The following is a 21,855-nucleotide window of genomic DNA, read 5'->3' on the forward strand; positions in this document are numbered from 1 at the left end:
ACACCATGGCTGCAAGTGTACCTATTTTAGATAGTGTAGAACACATGGGATACATCTCTCAGAACCACACCATCTGGAAGACCAATTCACGGATCAGTGAGTAGAAATGTTGTTTTATTAAACCTATGCTATTTTGTCTTTCAGAGGTGATGCTGAGTGTAACGATATTGATTAAAATTAAACTTTAGAAGTTACAGCATTCTTATTGATTATATATAGGGTTTTGAACTTGTATGCAGACTAAAACACCCCAAAAAGGCCAGACTGTGTACTTATCTTCCAATTCTGTAGTTGTTGGTTTCCTTAAAAATGTAGTTCAGCAATACTGCCCAAAATTCCTATCTTGCCCTACACTGTCATCAATACTGAAGCAATATTCACCACTTTCAAGAACAGAGTAAAATACACAGAGGATGAGTAAAAGGTAAGCAAGCTTGCAGGTCAGACCTGAGCAAAAAGCAACTGAAGACAGCATATATTTCCAGTAATGCACCTGATAACTCTCTGTCAAATGATACTATGTCATAGAATGATACAGGAGGCCATTTGGTCCCCCGTGCCCGTGCCCGCTCTTTGAAAGAGCTATCCAATTAGTCTCACTCCCCTGTAGCCCTGAAAATTTTTTCCCCTTCAGCTATTTATCCAATTCTCTTTGAACAGTTCTTTTCATGTTTTCTACATTTCTAAAATCACTAGTTGATCTCCCTTGGTGTTGCATGTGGCAAGTTGTTGTGTATGGTAAAGTGTGAAATATGGTCTCTCTCTTACCTCTGATGTCTTTGTGTTGCTGTTTCTTTCTGTTTCTCTTCTTCTGTCTGTATCTTCTTTGTAACTATTGTTTTTGCTTCTATCGCTATCCTCCTGCTTTTTTTGTTTTTTTCTTCTTTTCTTTCAGGTGGTGGGTGGGTGGGTATGTCATGGTGTAGGCTGCATTTGAGGTGGGAAATGCGGGGAAATGTGGACCAGAGTGGCTTCCTTCCAATCCCCTCTGCCAGGACTTGTGCTTCCCCATGCCCCCTTGCACCACCCTCCCATTAACCATCCTACCATCCCCTTACTCTCTACCTATTCCTCTGTGAATGACCCACTCAAGTCCTTGTTTCACTGTCATTCACCTCACACTTAACTCTTATCTATTTTTCCCTCACTTCCAGGTTTTGTGTTTTCAAAATTAAACTTAAAAAAGAACAAGGAACAAAAACACACTCTCTCTCCTAGGTGTTTGAAATTTGAATCTCTGTCTCACAGGTGTACGTGACTAGCATTGCCTTTTTCTAACGGTCAGGTGGAAATGATCAGTTAGCTTCAAAATTCAATTAGCATTATTTTTGAAAACTGAAGTCACATTAAATGAAACGCTCTTTCTTTATCACACTCACACACAGTCCAGTCTCTCTATCTCCATAGTTTAATAAGGCTTGTGAAAGATTGTACAACACAAAAGATGTAACCAGTGTGTAATCAAAAGACTTTTTTTAAATCTTACATACGCACAAAAATACTCAATATAAATCTTATCTCTAAAGCTTTTCAAATTGTTCTCTTGTTTTTCAATTTTATTTGAAGAAAAGCTATTGGCAGAAAGTCTTGGGAGGTAAAGAGAATCATCCATCACTACAGCTGACTGATGCATCCTGGAAAATTAAGTACACTGTACATGCTCAGACTGGACAATCCAAATTCACCTCAGTCACAGCTCTAAGCAAAAATATCAATTCCAAGCCAAGGCTTTTGAGATGCTGAGACTTTCAAGTCGAAACTTTAAATGAAAGCATTAAAAGACACAATGTATAAATTGAATCATGTTATTCCAAAATATGTAATTTGTAAATAAAAATGTTAAACCCCTATTTTGGATATTAGACATTTTAGTTATTAAGGAACAAATACAGCACTGAAAAAAATTCAGAAAGCACGGAGTGATTTATGGGAAACTGGTGGCCAGATTGAGCAATCTTTAAGGTAGTGTGCTCCAGTTGTTGTGACATCTTTAAGATTGAAAATACTTGGCAGCGCCACCCACAGGAGTAACAAATACCTGAGTTTTCCAAAAACTACTGCTCATGTACTGAATATAATATTGATTTGCATCTATTGCATATTAACCAATATCACTTATTTAAATCCAGTATTACATTTTGTTAGGTCACATTGTAGACATGCAACAATACTATCTGTTTGAAGTTGTGATGCTAAGCAATTGCTTGTACAAATATAAACAGCACACTTCAAGCCAACAACACATCTTTGCTCTTGCGGTTCATGATGTAATTTCAATAAATTTGTGTTACTGCCTTATAGCACATTACAGACCATGCAATCCTAGATCTAGTGTGACTGGTCCTACAGTATGGTACCATTTCAATGTCTTGTTCTCTCCTGCCACCTAGTGCTGATAATATTGAGGGAAAGAGAGAAAACTACTGGTATCTCTTATTTTCGATTTTTTTCTTGCTTTTATTAACTTTTATAATGGAAAGTTATCACTCCACTATTCCTTTGCTTAATTACATTGTCAGCTCCATTTAAGAAAGGTTGCTTCAAAATATTGGTTATAACTTGCTAGAATATTAAAATGTTGAACACAGTGCCAGTAAAATACATGTCCGTTCAACACTGACATTTTAATTAGATAACACAGAAGAGGATCCAAAGGTCCAAATTGAACACCCCGCCAATACAGCAAAATAAAAAGCAGAAGAAATCTATCTAAGGCAGAACATAATGACTGCACCCAAGTCTCCACTAAAGTTCAAGAAATACAGGACCATAGACATACATTTTGGATTGTTTACTAATTCAAAATAGCACATAATAGAAGTGTTCTTCAAATGAAAACAAAGCCACATTGCCATCAAAGATACTCAACTGGCCAGAAATATAACAAAATCCTTAAATCTGTTGGGGGAAGAGAGCCACCACATCCCCTCAACGGCCACCATCCAGACTGCTCATAAACTTTGGCTTTCTATTCGACCCTACCTGAGTTTTCAACCCTATATCCTCTCCATCACAAAGACTGCAGAACTTTTATCTCCGTAACATTGCCCACCTGTCAGTGCCTCACCCCATCTACCTTCACCCCTGCCTTTATCAGCTCCAGTTTCAACTATGTCAATGCTCTCCTGGCCAGCCTCCCATCCACTACCCCCTGTAAACTTCAGCTCATCCAAAATTCTGCAGCCTGTATCCTATCATCTCCCCCTGTCCTTGCTGATGCACATTTGCTCCTGGTCCCCCAACACGTCCAATTTAAAATTCTCCTTTGTGCTTCAATCCCTTCTTGCCCTCGCCTGTTCCTATCTCTGTAACTACACTTCAAAAGTACTTAATAGGCTGTAAAGTGCTTTGGGATGTCCTGAGGTCGTGAAAGGCACTATATAAAAGCAAGTCTTTCTTTTTGGACTGTACTCCAATGCTCCTCAGTCTTATTCTGTACATTGAACACAGGACAGAATTCTTCTTCCTCCCTTACCCCTACCCACACCCCCCCTCCCACAGCTGAATCCCATTTCTGCGCTGGACATCCAACTTTGCCAGCATTTGGTACCGAGATTGTATTCTCTGCTAAACTGCCTCTATTCCACTACCTGGCCTGCTCTTGCAGGCTGTTTCTGTTGCTCTGCTGGGATACTTCATTATGCTGGGTTTGCTTGAATCTGCTCCCATCATGCACATATTCTAATGTCATTCTGTGTTTTCACAGCTCCACAACTGTTTTTCAGACCAGCTCCCTCATCTCCACTGGTCGCATAATTTCTTCTTCACCCTCCTCTGGGTCCTTGAGTCTTTACTACACTTGGTCCTGGGTTTCACTCCCACTGCTACTCACTCCTCTACAGGTCCACCACAATTGCTGGTGCAAACTGCTAACATGCAAGACAACTACACAACTCTGGTGGACCCCAGGATGAACCTCTGATGTCTCAAAGACACCACTCTTCCTTGGGTGGCTGATACCTTCAGACAATTTCCATCAGTGTTTCAGCTGAAAGTCTGCTCATCGAATGGCTTCTGGATCCAAACCTGGACATTGATTTGTGGACACTCAAGCTGACTCCATTTGGTCTAAGTCAACTTATCCCACGATAGGGGTCTCAGACTTCAACTTTGCTCTATAGTATATTGTCTCCTCTCTGTCCTGTTTATGACCATGACAAGTCTCCCCCAAGGTCAGCTATGCCTATGTAACCCAAATTCCCTTTGCGTCCATCTGCATGAATATTTTAGCTGCTGCTCTGGCCATTACTTTTTATCAGTTTGCTTTTCTCTCTCCTTCCCGTCACCTAGCCATACCAACTTTCATTACACCAATCTTTATCCCAGACCATCACTACTCCTCTGGCTTCCTACTATCCTGTCACCATTGCAGGCTTGAATTCCCTTTGAATAAACCTAGATACCCTCTGTGCCTCTCCTGGCTACCCGTTGAGGGGCCCATCAAGGAACTCATTGCTTCTCCCCTACTAGCAGCAGCCCCAACTACCTCCTCTCCAGCTGACCATCCCACCCAGTGTGCCTGCTACAGGGTCAACTCATGAACTTCCTTCCCACCTTGTACACCCCAAAATCTCAAACTCCGCCAGTGGATCAACAATCACCGCCCCCTCTCTGCATTTCCCACCAGAATGTGCATTCACTTGAACAAAGCCTTTGCCATCCTCAATCATATTGTGGATAGTTCTACTGACATCCTGGCTTTGGCTGAAACTTGACTGTCTCCCTGCCCTGCTATATTCTCCACCTCCTGCCCTGCCCAAATCACCATGGTGTCAATGTGGCACTGATCAACAAGTCACATTTTCAATTTTCTTCCTAATCCTCTGGCACCTTCTTATTCTTCAAGCACCTCATCCTGTTCCATCACTACTGCTCCATCTGCATTAAAATGGCCCTAAACAAACGACAATGTCTATGCCTCCTTTGGCACAAAGAAAACTAGAAGATAAAAGTTTAAATGCTTTACTCCCAATAAAGTTAATATTGAGTATGTTTTTTATTTTTAAAAAGTCTAGTTGTGTTAGGAGAGCGAAAGAAACAAAGAGGTATACATATGACAAACCACACTGATTACAAAACTGTGGTTCCTTTTGTTTTATAATTGCAAACAATTTATATATTTTCTCTGTAGAAAAGTCAAATTATTTGAATAACATTATCATTTTGTTTTTGAAAATGTTTTGAATACAAACTAAGCAATGAATTTAAGTAAGATTTCAACTAAGTTTTATTTCAGAAAGCATGCCAAACTGAGAGACATATACAGTCAGAGATACACACTGTCACGTTGTTTACATTTTCAATTAAAGAACAAATCAGTTTACAATAGATTTTATTTTTAGTAGCACTGGGACCATGGCCTTGGGGCTTGGCAGCAATGGGGTGAGAGTGCTGGAGTTGGGCAGTGCTGGACTGGGAGAAGCCCCTGTGCTCGTTGACCTACATTGGCTCCCAGTCCAGCAGCGCCTTGATTTTAAAATTCTCATCCTTGTTTTCAAATCCCTCCATGACCTCGCCCCTCCCTATCTCGGTAACCTCCTCCAGCCCTACAACCCTTTGTGATCTCTGCGCTCCTCCAATTCTGGCCTCTTGGGCATCTCCGGTTTTAATCGCTCCATCATTGGTGGCCGTGCCTTCAGCTACGTAGGCCCTGAGCTCTGGAATTCCCATCCTAAACTTATCCACCTCTTTTAAAGATGCTCCTTAAAACCTACCTCTTTGACCAGGCTTTCAGTCACCTGTCCACTATCTCCTGATGTAGCTCGGTTTCAAATGTTGTTTGATAACGCTCCTTGGGACGTTTCACTACATTAAAGGTGCTATATAAATGCGAGTTGTTGTTGCCGTTTGGAAGGACTGGAAGGTAGCCCAGACTGAGAAAAATAAAGGTGCAAACTGGGATGTGGGGCTGGCGAATTGAGAGATATGATAAAGCAAGGCCATTGAGGGAATTTGTAAATGATGAACATTTTAAAATCAATGTGCTGGTAGATGGATGCTACTATAGGGCAGCAAGCATTAGAATGATGGCTGAACTGGACAGTGGGAAAGGATACATGCAGTGGAGTTCTAGGCAAGTTCCATTTTGGGCAAGGTGGAGCACAGGAGGTAACTTAGGAACGCACTGACAAATTTGAGCCGGAGGTGGTAAAATTGTGGATATGATTTCATTGGCAATGGGGGTACCATGGGAACAGAGGCAATTGATGTTCTGGAGCTGAAAATAGGCTGCCTTGGTGATGGATTGGATGTGAGGTTTGAAGCTCAGCGCACTGCGAGTGCACACAGTTCCACTTGAGTGAGGTGATGGAATGGAAGCCAAGAACCAAAGAGAATGGCTTTGGTTTTGCTAATGCAGGAAGTTCTGTCCCAACTATGACTTCAGGAATAGAGAGCCATGGTTAGATCCTTGGGCACACCAAAGGTGACCATGCAGGTGTAGTAAGCCACTGCAAGAGATACAGTAGATATATTGCAAGACAAGGGACTGGAACTATGAGTGTGTTCAACCTATCAAAGGCTGCAATGACGCTGGTCACAAGGAGGGATAAGGAGTTATGGTCACAATCATAAGTAACATTCATGTTGCTTATCTGTCTAAACATAGGAGGTTTGCATTTTGAAAAAGCTTTTTGAGCTAAACACCAAGGTGAAGTACTAGTGGTTAAAGCTCAGTTTTAATGCAAGGAGTCTTGCAAATAAGGTGGATGAACTGAAGGTGTTGATAAACACATGGGAGTATGATATTGTTGCTATCACGGAGACATGGTTGAGGGAGGGGCAAGACTGGCAGCTCAATATTCCGGGGTACAGAATCTTCAGGCGAGACAGAGGGGGAGGTATAAGAGGAGGGGGTGTCGCAATATTAATTAAGGAGTCAATTACTGCACTAAGGAGGGATGATATATTAGCAGGGTCCTCTAATGAGGCCATATGGGTGGAGCTTAAAAACAAAAAGGGGGCAAGCACTTTGCTGGGAGTGTACTATAGGCCTCCAAACAGTCAGGGGGAGATAGAGGAACAGATATGTAGGCAAATCTCAGAGAAATGTGCAAATAATAGGGTAATAATAATGGGGGATTTCAACTTCCCCAATATTAACTGGGATAGTCAAAGTGTGAAAGGCTCAGAGGGTGTAGAATTCTTAAAGTGCATCCAGGAGAGCTTTTTGAGCCAGCATGTAGAAAGTCCTACAAGAGAGGGGGCGGTACTGGACCTAATTCTAGGGAATGTGGCCGGCCAAGTGGAAAAAGTGCTAGTAGGTGAGCACTTTGGTGATAGTGACCATAATATGGTAAGATTTAAGGTGGTCATGGAAAAGGACAGGGATGGGCCGGAAATAAAGGTTCTAAATTGGGGGAAGGCCGATTTTAATAGGATAAGGCAGGATCTGGCCAAAATGGACTGGGATCAGCTACTTGTAGGAAAATCCGCATCGGAGCAATGGGAGGCTTTCAGAAGGGAGATAGAGATCATACAAGGGCAACATGTTCCCATAAAGGTCAAGAGTGGTTCCAAAAACCACAGGGAACCGTGGATGTCAGGGGATATACGGGAATGGATTAGGAAAAAAAGGAGGGCTTTTGGTAGATACAAAAGGCTAAAGACGGAGGAAGCCCTAGAGGAGTACAAAAAGTGCAGGGGGATACTTAAAAAAGAAATTAGGAGATCAAGGAGGGGCCATGAAATAACACTGGCGAGCAAAATAAAGGAAAATCCGAAGATGTTTTATAAGTATATTAAGGGTAAAAGGATAACTAGGGAAAAAATAGGGCCCATTAGGGACAAAAGTGGCAATCTGTGTGTGGAGCCGGAAGATGTAGGAGGGGTTCTAAATGAATTTTTTGCATCTGTTTTCACTATGGAGAAGGACGATGTAGACATAGAAATAGGGCGGGGGGACTGTGATATGCTCGAACATATTAACATCGAGAGGGAGGAGGTATTGGCGGTTTTAGCTGGCCTAAAAATGGATAAATCCCCAGGCCCGGATGAAATGTACCCCAGGCTGCTGTGTGAGGCAAAGGAGGAGATTGCGGGGGCTCTAACACATATATTCAGGACCTCTCTGGCCACAGGGGATGTGCCAGAGGACTGGAGAACCGCTAATGTAGTACCATTATTCAAGAAGGGTAGTAGGGAAAAACCGGGGAACTACAGGCCAGTGAGCCTAACATCAGTGGTAGGAAAATTACTGGAAAAAATCCTGAGGGACAAAATTTGTCTCCACTTGGAGAGGCAAGGATTAATCAGGGATAGTCAACATGGCTTTGTCAAGGGAAGATCATGTCTGACTAATTTGATTGAATTTTTTGAGGGGGTGACTAGGTGTGTGGATGAGGGTAACGCAGTGGATGTGGTATACATGGATTTCAGTAAGGCCTTCGATAAAGTCCCGCACAGGAGACTGGTCAAGAAGGTAAAAGCCCATGGAATCCAGGGTGCCTTGGCACATTGGATACAAAACTGGCTTAGTGGCAGAAGGCAGAGGGTGATGGTCGAAGGTTGTTTTTGTGACTGGAAACCTGTGGCCAGTGGGGTACCACAGGGATCGGTGCTGGGTCCCTTGCTGTTTGTGGTCTACATTAATGACTTGGATATGAATGTAAAGGGTATGATCAGTAAATTCGCGGATGATACTAAAATTGGTAGGGTGGTAAATAGCGAGGAGGGTAGCCTCAGTCTGCAGAACGATATAGATGGGTTGGTCAGATGGGCGGAACAGTGGCAAATGGAATTTAACCCGGAAAAGTGCGAGGTGATGCACTTTGGGGGGTCTAACAAGGCAAGGGAATACACAATGAAGGGAAAGACCCTAGGCAAGACGGAGGGTCAGAGGGATCTGGGTGTGCAGGTACACAGATCCCTGAAGGCGGCGGAACAGGTGGATAAGGTGGTAAAAAAGGCATATGGGATACTTGCCTTCATTAGCCGAGGCATAGAATATAAGAGCAAGGAGGTTATGATGGAGCTGTATAAAACACTGGTTAGGCCACAGCTGGAATACTGTGTGCAGTTCTGGTCGCCACACTACAGGAAAGATGTGATCGCGTTAGAGAGGGTGCAGAGGAGGTTCACCAGGATGTTACCAGGGCTGGAGCGCTTCAGCTATGAAGAGAGACTGGGCAGATTGGGTTTGTTTTCCTTGGAGCAGAGGAGGCTGAGGGGGGACATGATTGAGGTGTACAAAATTGTGAGGGGCATAGATAGGATGGATGCTGAGGAGCTTTTCCCCTTAGTAGAGGGGTCAATAACTAGGGGGCATAGATTCAAGGTAAAGGGCGGGAGGGTTAGAGGGGATTTGAGAAAGAACTTTTTCACCCAGAGGGTGGTTGGAGTCTGGAACTCACTGCCTGAAAGGGTTGTGGAGGCAGAAACCCTCACAACATTTAAGAAGCATTTGGATGAGCATTTGAAATGCCATAGCATACAAGGCTACGGGCCAAATGCTGGAATATGGGATTAGATTAGACAGGGCTTGATGGCCGGCATGGACACGATGGGCCGAAGGGCCTCTATCCGTGCTGTATTACTCTATGACTCTATGACTAATGAGGACAGTAGAGGGAGCAATGGGAGATGATGAATTAAGATAATTGAAGAGTATTAGTTTATGTACTATATATAGTCAGAGCTATCGGTTATGGTTTCCCAGGGGAACAACCAGATTGGTCATAATTTATAGTTGGTTACTAGTTAGTGGTATCAATTTTTAAACTTGCCGCCGGGTGTAATACTGGCATTACAGATTGGCCGCCCCTTATAGAAACCTCCCAATTTTCATTTCCATCTAAAAATCAGGTTTCTGTCAGAAATTTTCATAACTTATCACCATTCTCAATCATCCAATTCTTTCACTGATTCAGTCGCACAGGTACAGGCTGCATATGATACAGGCGTAGGTTTCAGATCCTTCCCCCCAATTCACTATTGCCACACAAGGTCATGTACCCAAAATGCATGGCTGGCCTAACGGAGTCAAAGACTGCATGCAAGTTGATGCGCTATCAATTCTAATAAAAGACTGAGCAGAGTTCAGAACGACAGGCTTTTATTAGCTACTGAATTGTACTTCGAACAGATCAGGACTATGCCTCTAGTGGACGACCGAATGCCAGAGAGCTGCCATGCGGCCGTCCTTATACCCGGTAGCCAAGGGCGGAGTCAGCTGAGGCATAGTCAGGTATAACCGTGGAACAAGAGTGAACGACAACAACAACAGTGGTTTACCACATTCACCCCTCGTTTAAAATTAAGTCCGGCGGGGTGAAGTGTATCAAAAGTTCGAGTAGGCGAGTCTGTTGGGCAGCCTCGTTTGCCGTCGAGATCTTCGTGGCGACGGTTGCGATGGTACAGCTTCCAACGACGCGTCTTGAACGGGGTCGAGCACCGGCGTATCGTCCCCTTTGGTGTTGGGTGGGCGAGTGGGCTCCGGCTGGTCCTGGGGTCGCGGCATGCCGTCTACTGGGGTGGAATTGACAGGGGTGAGAATTGGGTCTACTGAATTTTGGGCCGTGTCGAAGGGGGTCGTGGTGGAGGGCAATGGCGACGGGTCAGTGGACCCCGAGGGTGCCAGATCTCTAATGGAGACTGTATCCTCCCGCCCGTCCGAGTATGCCACGTAGGCATACTGGGGGTTGGCATGGAGGAGGTGAACCTTCTCTACCAGGGGAGCCGTTTTATGGGACCTTACATGCTTCCTCAGCAGGACAGGCCCAGGGGACATCAGCCAGTGTGGTAGTGAGGTACCGGATGTGGACCTCCGGGGAAAAATGAACATTCGCTCATGGGGGGGGGGGGGGTGGCGTTGGTGGCAGTACACAGCAGTGACCGGATGGAGTGGAGCGCATCAGGTAGGACATCCTGCCAACGGGAGGTCGGAAGGCCCCTAGATTTTAAGGCTAGGAGGGCCGCCTTCGAGACCGTCGCGTTCTCTCTTTCAACCTGTCCGTTCCCCCGGGGGTTGTAACTGGTGGTCCGGCTTGAGGCAATACCTCTCATGAGCAGATACTGACGGAGTTCGTCGCTCATGAAGGACGAGCCCCGGTCGCTATGAATATAGCTGGGAAAACCGAACAGAACAAAAAGGTTGTGCAGGCATTTAATGACCGTAGCGGTGGTCATGTCCGGGTAGGGGATGGTGAAAGGGAAATGGGAGTACTCATCAACTATGTTGAGGAAGTACACATTACGGTCAGAGGAGGGGAGGGGCCCTTTCAAGTCGACACTCAGGCGCTCAAAAGGGCGGGTGGCCTTGATCAGGTTTGCTCTGTCAGGCCTATAGAAGCGCGGCTTGCACTCTGCACAGACTGGGCAGCTCCTGGTCATGGTCCTGACCTCCTCGATGGAGTAGGGCAGGTTGCGGCCCTTAATGAAATGGAAGAACCTGGTGACCCCCGGGTGGCAGAGGTCGTTGTGGAGGCCCCGTAGTCTATCGATCTGCGCGGTGGCGCATGTGCCTCGCGATAGAGCATCTGAGGGTTCGTTGAGTTTCCCGGGCCGGTACAAGATGTCGTAATTGTAGGTGGAAAGTTCAATTCTCCACCTCAAAATCTTGTCATTTTTGATTTTGCCCCTCTGCTTGTTGTTGAACATGAAGGCGACTGAACGTTGGTCAGTAAGCAGGGTAAATCGTTTTCCAGCCAGGTAGTGCCGCACCGCCTCCACAATGGCCTGGGCCTCTTTTTCCACAGAGGAGTGTCTGAGTTCGGAGCCCTGGAGGGTTCGTGAAAAAAAGGCCACGGGTCTTCCCGCCTGGTTAAGGGTAGCGGCCAGGGCAAAGTCGGATGCATCGCTCTCCACCTGGAAGGGGATGGACTCGTCTACCGAGTGCATGGTGGCTTTGGCAATGTCATCTTTTATACGGTGAAAAGCTGAGCGGGCCTCCACCGTCAGGGGGAAGGAAGTGGACTTAATAAGTGGGCGGGCTTTGTCCGCATAATGAGGGACCCACTGGGCGTAATAGGAAAAGCCCAGGCACCTTTTGAGGGCCTTGAGACAGTGGGGCAGGGGGAGTTCCATCAAGGGGCGCATCCGGTCAGGGTCAGGACCGATGACTCCGTGTTCCACCACGCAACCAAGGATAGCGAGGCGGGCTGTGCGGAATATGCACTTTTCCTCGTTGTACGTGAGGTTTAGGAGTTGGGCCGTGCGAAGGAACTTATCAAGGTTGGCGTCATGGTCCTGCAGGTCATGGCCGCAGATGGTCACGGTGTCCAGGTAGGGAAACGTGGCCTGTAACGCATTCTCGTCGACCATCCGGTCCATCTCCCTCTGGAAGACTGAGACACCGTTGGTGACGCCGAAAGGAACCCTGAGGAAGTGAAAAAGACGGCCGTTTGCCTCGAAAACTGTGTACTGGCGGTCCTCAGGGCGGATAGGGATTTGGTGGTATGCTGCCTTGAGGTCAATGGTCGAGAAAACGCAATAATGCGCTATCTTATTAACCATGTCGGCTATGCGGGGGAGAGGGTATGCGTCCAACTGGGTGTACTTGTTGATAGTCTGGCTGTAGTCGATGACCAGGCGCTGCTTGTTGCCGGTCTTAACGACTACCACCTGAGCGCGCCAGGGGCTGGTACTATCCTCAATAATCCCCTCTTTCAGGAGCCGCGTCACCTCAGATCTTATGAAGGATCTGTCCCCGGTGCTGTATCGCCTGCTCTTTGTGGCGATAGGCTTGCAGTCACGGGTGAGGTTAGCGAACTGGGGGGGGGGGGGGGGTGATTTTGAGGGTGGAGAGACTACAGGTGGGGCGCGGCGGGCAATTTAAAAACTGCTGGTTGCAGACAGTGAGTGGGGGAAGAGGTCCACCGTATGTCAAGGTGACGCTCTTAAAGTGACAATGAAAGTCCAACCCCAGCAGAACGGCAGCGCAGAGATGTGGCAGGACGAATAGCTTTACATTTTTATAAACGGAGCCCTTCACCGAGAGGGTCACTACGCAGTAGCCGCCGACGTCTGCTGAGTGAGATTTTGAGGCCATGGAGATCCGATGGCGCGTTGGCCGGACCGAGAGGGAGTAATGCCGTACCGTATCAGGGTGTATGAAGCTCTCCGTGCTCCCGGAATCAAAAAGGCAAGTTGTGGCGCGGCCATTTACCTGGATGTCCATCGTGGACCTGACTAGCTGATGGGGTCTGGATTGATCCAGCGTAATGGAGGCCGCTGTGGAGTCGGGAGCGTCGCTGTAGAACCCCGGTGAGGCGGTGGGTGAGTCGGGGGCCCGTTGGCAAAATGGTGGACAAAATGGCGGCGTCGAAGGACAAAATGGCGGCGCCCATGACGATCCCGATCCCCACGAGGCTGGAGGAAGGCAAGATGGCCGCTCCCACGAATCGCACGCGGCGCTGCTGGAGGTAGGGGTCTTCTGACTTCTGCAGATGCCAGCGTAGTGTCCCTTCTTACCGCAGGCAGAGCAGACCGCGTTTTTCGCCGGGCAGCGAGCCCTGGGGTGTTTGGTTTGGCCACAGAAATAACATTTCTGGCTCGGGCGGGACATTGCTGCAGCAGTTGGGGCCGGGGCCCAGGGCGGCGCCGCGTCCCAAGATGGCGGCGGCTGCAACATCCACGAGGCGGCCGCGCGGTCCAGGGAGTAGGCCTCCATGTTCCGATGGGCTACGTCCAACGAAAGGGTGAGTGAAATCGCCTTCTTCAGGTCGAGCTCGCTACTTTCCAGCAGTCGCTGCCGTGTGTGAGTGGACCTGAGGCCCGCAACGAGGGCGTCCCGGATGAGCTCCTCCGTATGTTCCGTGGCTGATGCTTGCATTCGCAGGCTCGGCCAAGTTCCTTCAGCGCCCGTATGTATGCTTCTGTGGGTTCCCCGGGCTGTTGTTTGCGAGACCCCAGGAGATGTCTTGCGTAAACATAGTTGACCGGGCGTGCATATTGCTCCTTCAAAATGTCGATAGCCCCCTGGTAGCTCGTAGCGTCCCGGATAAGGGCAAAAGCTCGGTGGTTTACTTTAGAATTCAGCACCCTGAGCTTGGCGGCGTCGGTGGCAACGGTCTCGCCGGATGCAGCCAGAAAGGACTCAAAACAGTTCAGCTAGTGCGAGAACTTAGCGGTCGAGTCCGGTTCTTGCGGGTCGAGTTCCAGGCACTTGATCTTAAGTATCTGCAGCATCGTTATTATTATTATTTTTTCCCCCCCAGTAGTTAATAAAATTGATGCGCTATCAATTCTAATAAAAGACTGAGCAGAGTTCAGAACGACAGGCTTTTATTAACTACTGAATTGTACTTCGAACAGATCAGGACTATGCCTCTAGTGGACGACCGAATGCCAGAGAGCTGCCATGCGGCCGTCCTTATACCCGGTAGCCAAGGGCGGAGTCAGCTGAGGCATAGTCAGGTATAACCGTGGAACAAGAGTGAACGACAACAACAACAGTGGTTTACCACACAAGTCATCTGCAATGTTCCCCTTAATTTTTTTTTGGGTGCGCGGCCCGTTCAAATTTTTGTGCATGCGCGGTTTTTCCATTCAAAAGCCGGTGTCCGTCCTGTGCGGGACCTTCAGACCGCTGCACGGCCACGCAGCTCAACGGGAACATTGGTCTTCTGGCGTGGGGTCACTGATTGATAGCACTCAGGCAGCGTTGCTCACCAATTCTGATGAGTGAATGTCATGTTGTCTCAGGGGCACCATTATTTATTATATCCTCTGTGGCTGTGGTGCATTAGCCACCCTCATCGACCTCGCCACAGCCTTTGAAACAGTCGACCACGCCATCCTCCATGGTTGACCAGCTCAGTGGCACTGCCCTTCCTCTTACCTATCCAATTGGAGCCAGAGTATCTCCAGCAACGGCTTCTCTTCCTGGCCCCAAGCCATTACCTCTGGACTTGCCAAAGATCTAACCTTGGTCCCCTCCATTTCCTCATCCACATCTTGCCCCCCTGGTGACATCTGAAGTCATGGAGTCAACTTCCACATGTATGCTGACATCAACCCACCTCCCCACTACTACTGTGAGGTCAGACATCCCGTCTTGGATGAACCACAATTTTCTTCAGTTAAACATTGGGAAGACCAAAGCCATCAATTTCAGCCCTGGTCACTAATTCCATCCCCTTCCCTGGCTACTACCTCAAGTCAAACTAGACGGTTCATAATTCCTATTTGAACCCAAGCTGAGCATCTGACCCCATATCCTCTCCAACACAAAGACTACCACAGCATCTTCCACAACACCTTTGCCTGTACTTCAGCCCATCTGCTGCTGAAACCCTCATTCATGCTTTTGTCACCTACAGACTCGACTATTCCAATGCTACCCTAACCGGCCTCCGATCCTCCACTCTCCGTAAATTTCAGCTCATCCAAAACTCTGCTGCCCGTATCCTATCCTGCACCAAATACCCTTCACTCTTTACCGCTTGCTTGCAGACTTGCATTGGCTCCCAAACCTCCTAACAGGGCCAATTTAAAATTCTCATCCTTGTGATTAAATCTTCCCTCCCTAACTTCCATCAGCCTGACAAACCACCACCAACTGCCCCCACCCCTTCTTCCCCAACACCCAGAAATCACACTTCCTCCTATTCTGGCCACTTGTGCATCCTTCCCTCGCTCCCTTCATTCCACCATTGGCAGCCATCTAGGCCCCGTGTTCCAAAATTACCTCCAGAAACTGCTCCTCCTCTCAAGATCCTCCTTAAAACCCGCCTCTGACCAAACTTGTGGCCGCCCCTCTTAATATCTCCTTCTTTGGCTTGACATCCATTTTGTCTGATTACACTAAAGTGCTATATAAATGCAAGTTGTTGTTGAATAAGTGGCATAATACAGAACACAAAGATGACTTGGGTCTAGAGGATAATTACATTAAATTGCATCAGCTTTTGGCCAGGACTGCGATTTATGGTCACCACAGACAAATATCTATGTTATGCAGGTGACTGCAAGAAGTGGTCTCACTGAAAGTTTCTCCCCCTGCATTGTATTGGTACCAGTACACAAAATAAGCCAAGTGACAACCCTGCACTGTACACATGCAATCCTTCCTTCATAGGCTGCACCTCTTCCTTGGGCCATAAACTTACTGTGGAAGACAACATTTTGAATAGGGCAAAGTAACTGAAGTATCGCTAAAGAAAACTGGCTTAGCGAAGGTGGCAGACACATAGGATAACACTGAATATATCCAACAGTGCAACACTCCCTCAGTACTGCACTGAAGTGTCAGCCTAGATTATGTGTCTGGAGTGGGGCTGACATATCATGCACCCTTCACTTTTACACAAAAGCTGAGACTTGATTTGGCTGACTGATTTCTCTAGCTGATTCCAGGGAAACAATTCTCATGTTACACAAACGTCATTTTTACAGTGACCCAGAAATGGTGATAAACGAACTGCTATGCAAAAAGAGTTGGCAGAGAAAAGACAAGAGATCAGAAACTTATTGGGACTCAGTGACAGGTGTCAATCAAAATGATTTTAAGGCGATATCTGACTAATTGTCATGTGTGAAATCTTCCATTTGTTTCCTATCCAGAATGTAAATTCCTTTGCAATTAAGCTTCTTTCAGAAAATGCCTTGAAATATACAACAGGTCCCTCAGCATCTGCAAAGAGAAGAGACAGATTAACGTTTCAAAATATTACGTCCTTTCTCCTTACAGATGTTGACAAACCTGCTGTGCACATCACGCAATTTCTGTTTTTATTTCTGATTTCCAGTACTTCCAGTTTCTTTATATTTCAACTTTCTGGTTTGTTTTTACCATTTACAAAACACAAGATATGTAGCAAACCTCAAGAGGTCCACCAAGAAATAAAACTACAGTCATGTGCGACCACAGAAAGCCTGAACACCAAGGGGTTTACATAGGCCCAATTCACGAGTGGTTTATTTAGGTGAACAAGTTCAACATATTATTTGAAATATGTAATATTTTTCACACTGTATCATTAAAATGTAACTTTTAAATTAATTTATATTTCTATGCAAAAACTGGTAATAGTCTAGATTTTGTAGCTCATAAGGTTACTGGTCACCCTGAAGTGCCAGCCTTGGCTCAGTGGTACCAGGCTCACCTCGAGTCAGAACAACTTGTAATCATATAGCGCCTTTAACCTAGTAACATATCCCAAGGTGCTTCTCAAGAGCGTTATCAAACAAAATTTGACACCAAGCCACATAGAGATATTAGGACAGATGACCAAAAGCTTGGTCAAAAAGGTAGGTTTTAAGGAGCACCTTAGAGGAGAAGAGGTGGAGAGGTTTAGGGAGGGAATTCCAGAGCTTAGGGCCTAGGAGCTGAAGGCACAGTTGCCAAAGGTGCAGCAATTAATATCAGGGATGCACAAGAGGTCAGAATTGGAGGAGCGCAGATATCTCAGAGGGATGTAGGGCTGGAGGAGATTATAGAGTTAGGGAGGGGTGAGGCCATAGAGGGATTTGAAAATAAGATTGAAAATTTTAAAATTGGAGGCATTGCCGGACCGGGAGCCAATATAGGTCAGCGGGCACAGGGTGAACGGGACTTGGTACGATTTAGGATATGGGCAACAGAGCTTTGGATGAGCTCAAGTTTATGTAGGGTGGAAGATGGGAGGCCGGCCAGGAGAGCACTGAAATAGTAAAATCTAAAGGTACCAAAAGGCATGGATGAGGGTTTCACCAGCAGATGAGCTGAGGCAGGGATGGAGTCGGGCGATGTTACAGAGGTGGAAGTCTTAGTGATGGCGTGGATATGTGGTCGGAAGCTCATCTTGGGGTTAAATATGACACCAAGGTTGCACATGGTCTTAGTTCAGCCTCAGGCAGTTGCCAGGGAGAGGGATGGATTCAGTGCCTAGGGAACAGAGTTTGTGACGGGGACCAAAGGCAATGGCTTCGGTCTTCCCAATATTTAGTTGGAGGAAATTTCTGCTCTTGGATGTACTGGATGTCGGACAAGCAGCGTGACAAATCAGGGACACTGGAGGGGTCGAGAGAGCTGGTGGTGAGGTAGAGCTGGGTGTCGTCAGCGTGCACGTGGAACCTGACACTGTGTTTTCGGATTATGTTGCCAAGGAGCATCATGTAGATGAGAAATAGGAGGGGGGCCAAGGACAGATCCTTGGGGGACTCCAGAGGTAACGGTACAGGAGCTGGAAGAGAAGTCATTGCAAGTGATTCTCTGGCCACGATTGGATAGAGAAGAATGGAACCAGAAGATCATGGGTTCAAGCCACACTCCACAGAGTTTAGCACATAATCTAGGCTGACATTTCAGTGCAGTACTGAGGGAATGCTGCACTGTTGGAGACAGTCCTTCGGATGAGACCCTCTCAGGTGGCTGTACAAAAATCCCACAGCACCATTTGAAGAAAGCAGATGTGCCCTCCTGGTGTCCGGGTCAATATCCATCCCTCAAGCAGAGCTAAAACAGATCTGGTCTTTTATCTACTGTAGTTTGTGGAACTTTGTGCACAAATTTGTCACCACTTTTCCCTACATTACAACAATGACTAGAATTCAGAAGTATCTCATTGGCTGTGAAATGCTTTGCGACGCCCTGAGAATGTGAAAGTGCTACAGTATATAAATGCAACTTTTTTTCATTGTTATTTTTCTCAATGCAAATGCATCTGTCCACATTAATTAACAGCTGGAGCACAGGAGAAATAATACAAGCCCTTATCAACAGAATTACATTCACACAATTTTTAATGGGTGGGAGAGAGGAAAGAGTGCCATGCTGCATCCAGCCTCCTTAATACAACTTCCTATTCAAAACCAAACCAAAATATCCCAAAACAAGGTGTTTATTTGAAAAAAGTTTCATAATTATTGTGTTTCATCCTTAGAAAAATAAATCTTATTTGTTGTTTTTTGAAGTGTGCAGCTAGAAAGGATGACTGAACTTATTCATTGTACTCAATCTTTGGAATGTTCTACCCCAGACAGCTGTAGATGCTCAGTCCTTGAGTATATTCAAGAGAGAGATAGATTTTTGGGCACTAAGGGAATCAAAGAATATGGAGATAGAGTTGGAAAGTGGAGTTGAGGTAGATGATCAACCATAATCTTATTGAATGGCAGAAGCTCGATGGGCCGAATGGCGTATTCCTGCTCCTATTTCTTACGTGCACAAAATGGATGGTAAGTGAAAATATTTTATTTAACCATAGGATATATCACTCAAGTCAGGAAGTTTATGGTTACCACCAGTTAAATACTGGTGAGTTTTAAGGTATTTTACGGTATAAAAAAGAGATCAAAGCAAACATGCGGTTCTTCCGTTGGCTGCAGTTGGCAATATAAATGTGCCAACTTCTTTGACGACAACGAAGCCACACTTTCTCGTGGGCCTTATTAGCCGTTAATCCCTGCGTTTCTGCCCTCGTATCGGATGCAAAATGAGGGCAGGTAGCAATGCGAACAGATCCAGAAGCGCTTAAATCTGGTTAAAAAAATGGGGCTTCAAAATAATCTAATCATCCGCTGCCGCCCAACATGGTAAATATAAAATATCCATAACCAGGTGAGCGCTCTCCGCGAATTTAACAGCACGGCCCGTGCACTCACCTCATTGTTGACGTTCACCGGCACCGGCGCCGCCGCCGCCGCCATGCTGCCCGGAGCTCGCGCTGTTGATCAGAACGCAGCCCGGAACTCGCGCTGCTGATCAGAACGCAGCCCGGAACTCGCGCTGCTACTCTGAAAATGCTCCCGTTCCGGTTCCAATTTCCACGCCGACGGCAACTCAATAGGGTCAATAAGAACCGTACTGCTTTACTTGCGTTTCCTGCACTGTCAAAATAATCGACTTTAGAATAAGGGGAGAGAATACTTTTAACAACAGATAAAACAGAATTAACCTATGGTTTTAAAATATTTAACTTTTAATCATTCGAATTAGAAGTAACGTCAAAGATAAGGATACATACTGTAATTTTTTCCATTTGCGTTACACTTCCTCCCCGCCGGCCTCTCTTCCACGGCCACGTTCGCGCCTGGGTGGCCCTGGGGATGGAGCACGTGGTGTCTGCCAGAACGCTCGAGGTCTTCCGCGACCGGTGGGAACAGCAGGGACTGGAGTGCATCAAGGGCAGCACGGTGGCATAGTGGTTAGCACTGTTGCCTCACAGCGACAGGGACCCGGGTTCAAAACCGGCCTCGGGTGACTGTGTGGAGTTTGCACATTCTCCCCGTGTTTGCGTGGGTTTTCTCCGGGTGCTCCGGTTTCCTCCCACAGTCCAAAGATGTGCAGGTTAGGTTGATTGGCCATGACAAAAACTGGCCCTTAGTGTTAGGGGAGGATTAAATACGTGGGGTTACGGGGATAGGGCTTGTGTGGGATGGCTGTCGGTGTAGGGACCGGGTGCTAGGGTTTGGATGATCAGCCATGATCTTGTTGAATGGCGGAGCAGGCTCGAATGGCCTACTCCTGCTCCTATCTCCTATATTTCTATCACAGCTGGGAATACAATTTTAATTTAATTTGTTAAGTTTCATTTAATGTTTTTGTAGTGTCCGAGTATCAATAATACACGGACTGCAGGAGAACAATAATAACAGGTATTTACTGAACAGAGGGTACGCTTAAACTGAAGTACAGAAGCCTGCTATGGCTTTATATACAGGTGTGGTCACTGCCGGTACTGCAGTATAACATCAGTTCTCTCTTAAAGGTACATACACAACAATTCCTCCCCTTTTAGATAAACAGTACATAACATTCATTTAACAACTAAATAATAACTAATTACAATTACAATTTTCTCTGTACTATATACATCAACTGAAATAATCATTTATAAGTTCAGTCTTTGAGGAGGCTTCCTGATCCTGACTGGATAGCGCCTTTCTCGAGTATCCTGTTCTTGCGGCGGAGTCGATTCTGGCTCATTGTCATTGGTTGGTTCGTCAGCTTCCAATACCACTGATTCTGAGGTAGACGCAATCTGTACTTCGGGTTCATTACCAGGTGCACATGCTCGTGGTATGGGTTTGGCTTGTTCCTGTGACTCTAGAATTTGGTCAGCATGGCGTCTCACGATGCTCTCTCCAACGTCCACTGTGTACATTAGTGGTCCCTGCTGTGTGCATATCGTTCCTGGCTGCCATTTTTCTGTTCGGTAGTCGTGGGCCAAGACTGGTTGCCCTATCTTGAAGCTCCTGGTTGGCTTCTCATTGATGTGCTGGAATTGCTTATCCTCAACATCTCGTCTTATGTTTGGTTTGAGCAAATCCAGGCGACACCTTAGCCTTCGGTTGAAGAACATTATGGCTGGAGCTTGGTTGGTGACTGCATGTGTCGCATTCCGGTAAGCAAACAAGAAATTATCCACCTTGTGTTGTAGTGGTATGTCGTCGTTATACATCGCCTTTATTGCCTTTTTAAACATCTGAACAAACCTCTCAGCCAATCCATTTGTGGCTGGATGATATGGGGCAGATGTGTAATGTTTCACCCCATTATTCCTCAGAAACCTCCGGAAATCCTCGGACACAAACTGTGGCCCATTGTCGGAGCAAATCTGTTCTGGCAAGCCATTCCTGGTGAAGATGGTCCGTAGGACTGCTATAGTTTTCTCCGTGGTGGCGGAGGACATTTTGATGACCTCTGGCCATTTCGAGTGGGCATCCACAGCGATTAGAAATATTGAGTCCATAAATGGACCAGCAAAATCAATGTGTACCCATTGCCATGGAGATGAGGGCCACTCCCATGGGTGTAGCGGGGCCTGTGGTGGAGCGTTTTGGACCTTCTGGCATCCTGTGCATCTCTTGGTCATATCCTCGATTTCTTTATCGATTCCCGGCCACCACACAAACGCCCTGGCTAGGCTCTTCATTTTTACCCCTCCCAGATGACCCTCATGAAGCTCATTGAGCACTCTATCTCTCAACTTGGGT

General features: G+C 46.5%; 1 protein-coding gene across 3 annotated transcripts in view; it reads right to left on the reverse strand.

Annotated features, from left to right (window-relative positions):
• The window catches only part of srfbp1 (serum response factor binding protein 1), a 277,765-nt gene extending 258,031 nt beyond the window's left edge, over positions 1 to 19,734 (reverse strand). For 2 of the 3 annotated variants that reach the window (XM_085986827.1, XM_085986819.1), the window contains exon 1: positions 19,522 to 19,694. In XM_085986827.1, coding sequence (XP_085842953.1) covers positions 19,522 to 19,566 — 45 coding nt within the window. In that variant the 5' untranslated portion in view covers positions 19,567 to 19,694. Of the gene's footprint in view, positions 1 to 10,034; positions 16,571 to 19,521 lie in introns of those variants that run through there. The other variant, XM_085986811.1, reaches the window with a different exon arrangement.
• Positions 19,735 to 21,855: the final 2,121 nt, after the last annotated feature.

This window comes from Somniosus microcephalus, chromosome 1 (genome assembly GCF_052327205.1).
Source record: "Somniosus microcephalus isolate GS21.2 chromosome 1, FLI_Smic_1.0, whole genome shotgun sequence".
NCBI classification, from domain to species: Eukaryota; Metazoa; Chordata; class Chondrichthyes; order Squaliformes; family Somniosidae; genus Somniosus; species Somniosus microcephalus.